The sequence below is a fragment of the Arachis duranensis genome, chromosome 4 (assembly GCF_000817695.3).
Source record: "Arachis duranensis cultivar V14167 chromosome 4, aradu.V14167.gnm2.J7QH, whole genome shotgun sequence".
NCBI classification, from domain to species: Eukaryota; Viridiplantae; Streptophyta; class Magnoliopsida; order Fabales; family Fabaceae; genus Arachis; species Arachis duranensis.
Genome location: NC_029775.3, coordinates 9903502 through 9905071, shown reverse-complemented (window position 1 = coordinate 9905071; position 1570 = coordinate 9903502). Strand labels below are relative to the sequence as shown.

At 25.4% G+C, this 1570-nt stretch overlaps 1 protein-coding gene across 1 annotated transcript in view; it reads left to right on the top strand.

Moving 5' to 3' along the window:
- Positions 1-206: 206 nt before the first annotated feature.
- Positions 207-1570, top strand: part of LOC107483208 (berberine bridge enzyme-like 8) — a 3100-nt gene continuing 1736 nt past the window's right edge. Inside the window, exon 1 of the mRNA XM_016103828.3 lies at positions 207-246. Within this exon, the coding sequence (XP_015959314.1) occupies positions 207-246 (40 nt within the window). The remainder of the gene's footprint in view (positions 247-1570) is intronic.

Genomic DNA, 1570 nt, shown 5'->3' with positions numbered 1-1570 from the left:
AATTTGATTCTTTTAACATAATTAATACATAAAAAAATATAAAAGATGTATAATAGTTAATTTAAATTTCTATGTTATACTTTTCGTTTGTCAAATATCCTTAAAGTGTGTTAACAAGACTAAGTATATTAAATTAAGTAAAATTTATAATGGTACGAGTATTTTTCATATTATGGATAAGAAGAACACGAAGTCGTGACTCAGCAATGGACTATGTGGGTTCAATACTTCAATTCATCAGTAAAAGTAAGCCATGGATACTAGCAAAGACATGTTAACTTCATATACAATTATACATTATTTTTCTATAATTTTATATGCAATTATGCACATGTTCAAATTAAGAGGCATTTTTCAAAAGCAGAGTTTTCAACCGCTAGCTTTGACTAATGTTTATAAATAGTAATACTAATACTGTAATACATATACGTACTTATTTATAAACTCTTATTGGGTTATACCCATAGCTAATATTTAGATAACAAGATACTTATTATAAACTATTCTTTTTATTTTAAAATTCCTGTAATCATAAAAGTTTTTTAATCAAATATAGATATTTATTTATAAAAAGAAAACTACAAGTAGGATAATTTGGGTTAATAGTAGAAATGAGGCTCCCCCAATATGATTGGATTAGAACAAAAAATGAATATCCTTAGTTCTGAGAGAAAAGGTTCAAAAAAAAAATGTAAAACTAGTATCACAATACAAAATATATATATATATAAATCTAGGAAAAAGAATACTAAAAAAAACAGAAAAGCTCTCTTACTTCTCCATTTTCTTCTTCCTCAAAATGAAGTAAACTAAAGAAGAGATTGCCTTACAAATCATCATAAATATAAAATCTTCTAAGTGAAAAAAGAAGAAAAGAAAAGAAAAGAAACAAGTCTAGGATGGAATGATAAAAAGCATGTAGTAGTAATGTAGTATCTGTAATTCTGTATCAACTGGTATGCACAATTCTAACTCTCATAGCATAAATTTCTTTTCTAAAACAGAAGTGAAACATATTTTTTCCAATTAAAAAATGCAAAGAATTTTGGAATGATTCAAAATAATGTCTAGAACAACCTTAATTATCCTAATGAAAAATGCTTTATCTGAAAAAAATGAGCAAGCAGTCTTTTTTTTCTAACGATATATCTGCTTCTTTTTGTTGTTTCCATCTTAAAAGAAGATAATAATCATGAATAGGAAGAAAAATTGAAAGTTGAAAAGTCAATATACTTAAGCATAACATAATTACACGTATCTAGGTACTAAATTTTCAATGTATTCAAAATGTGAAATGACAAATATTATGAATAAAAAAATTGCAATGATTAGTTACTTAATTTCAAATACAAGACAACAAATCGAGTGGTATGATAGAGTTGCAAGTTACCAAATGAATCCTTCAAACATGAATAGCCTATCTTATAAATTCTGATATGATGACATGTTTATGATCAATAAGCTCACTTATCTTTTGTTAGAAACACAGAGCAAGAAATACACTAAGATATGCCAAAAATGAGAATAATTTACACTCATAACATAATTCATTATTACCTATCACTCTTAA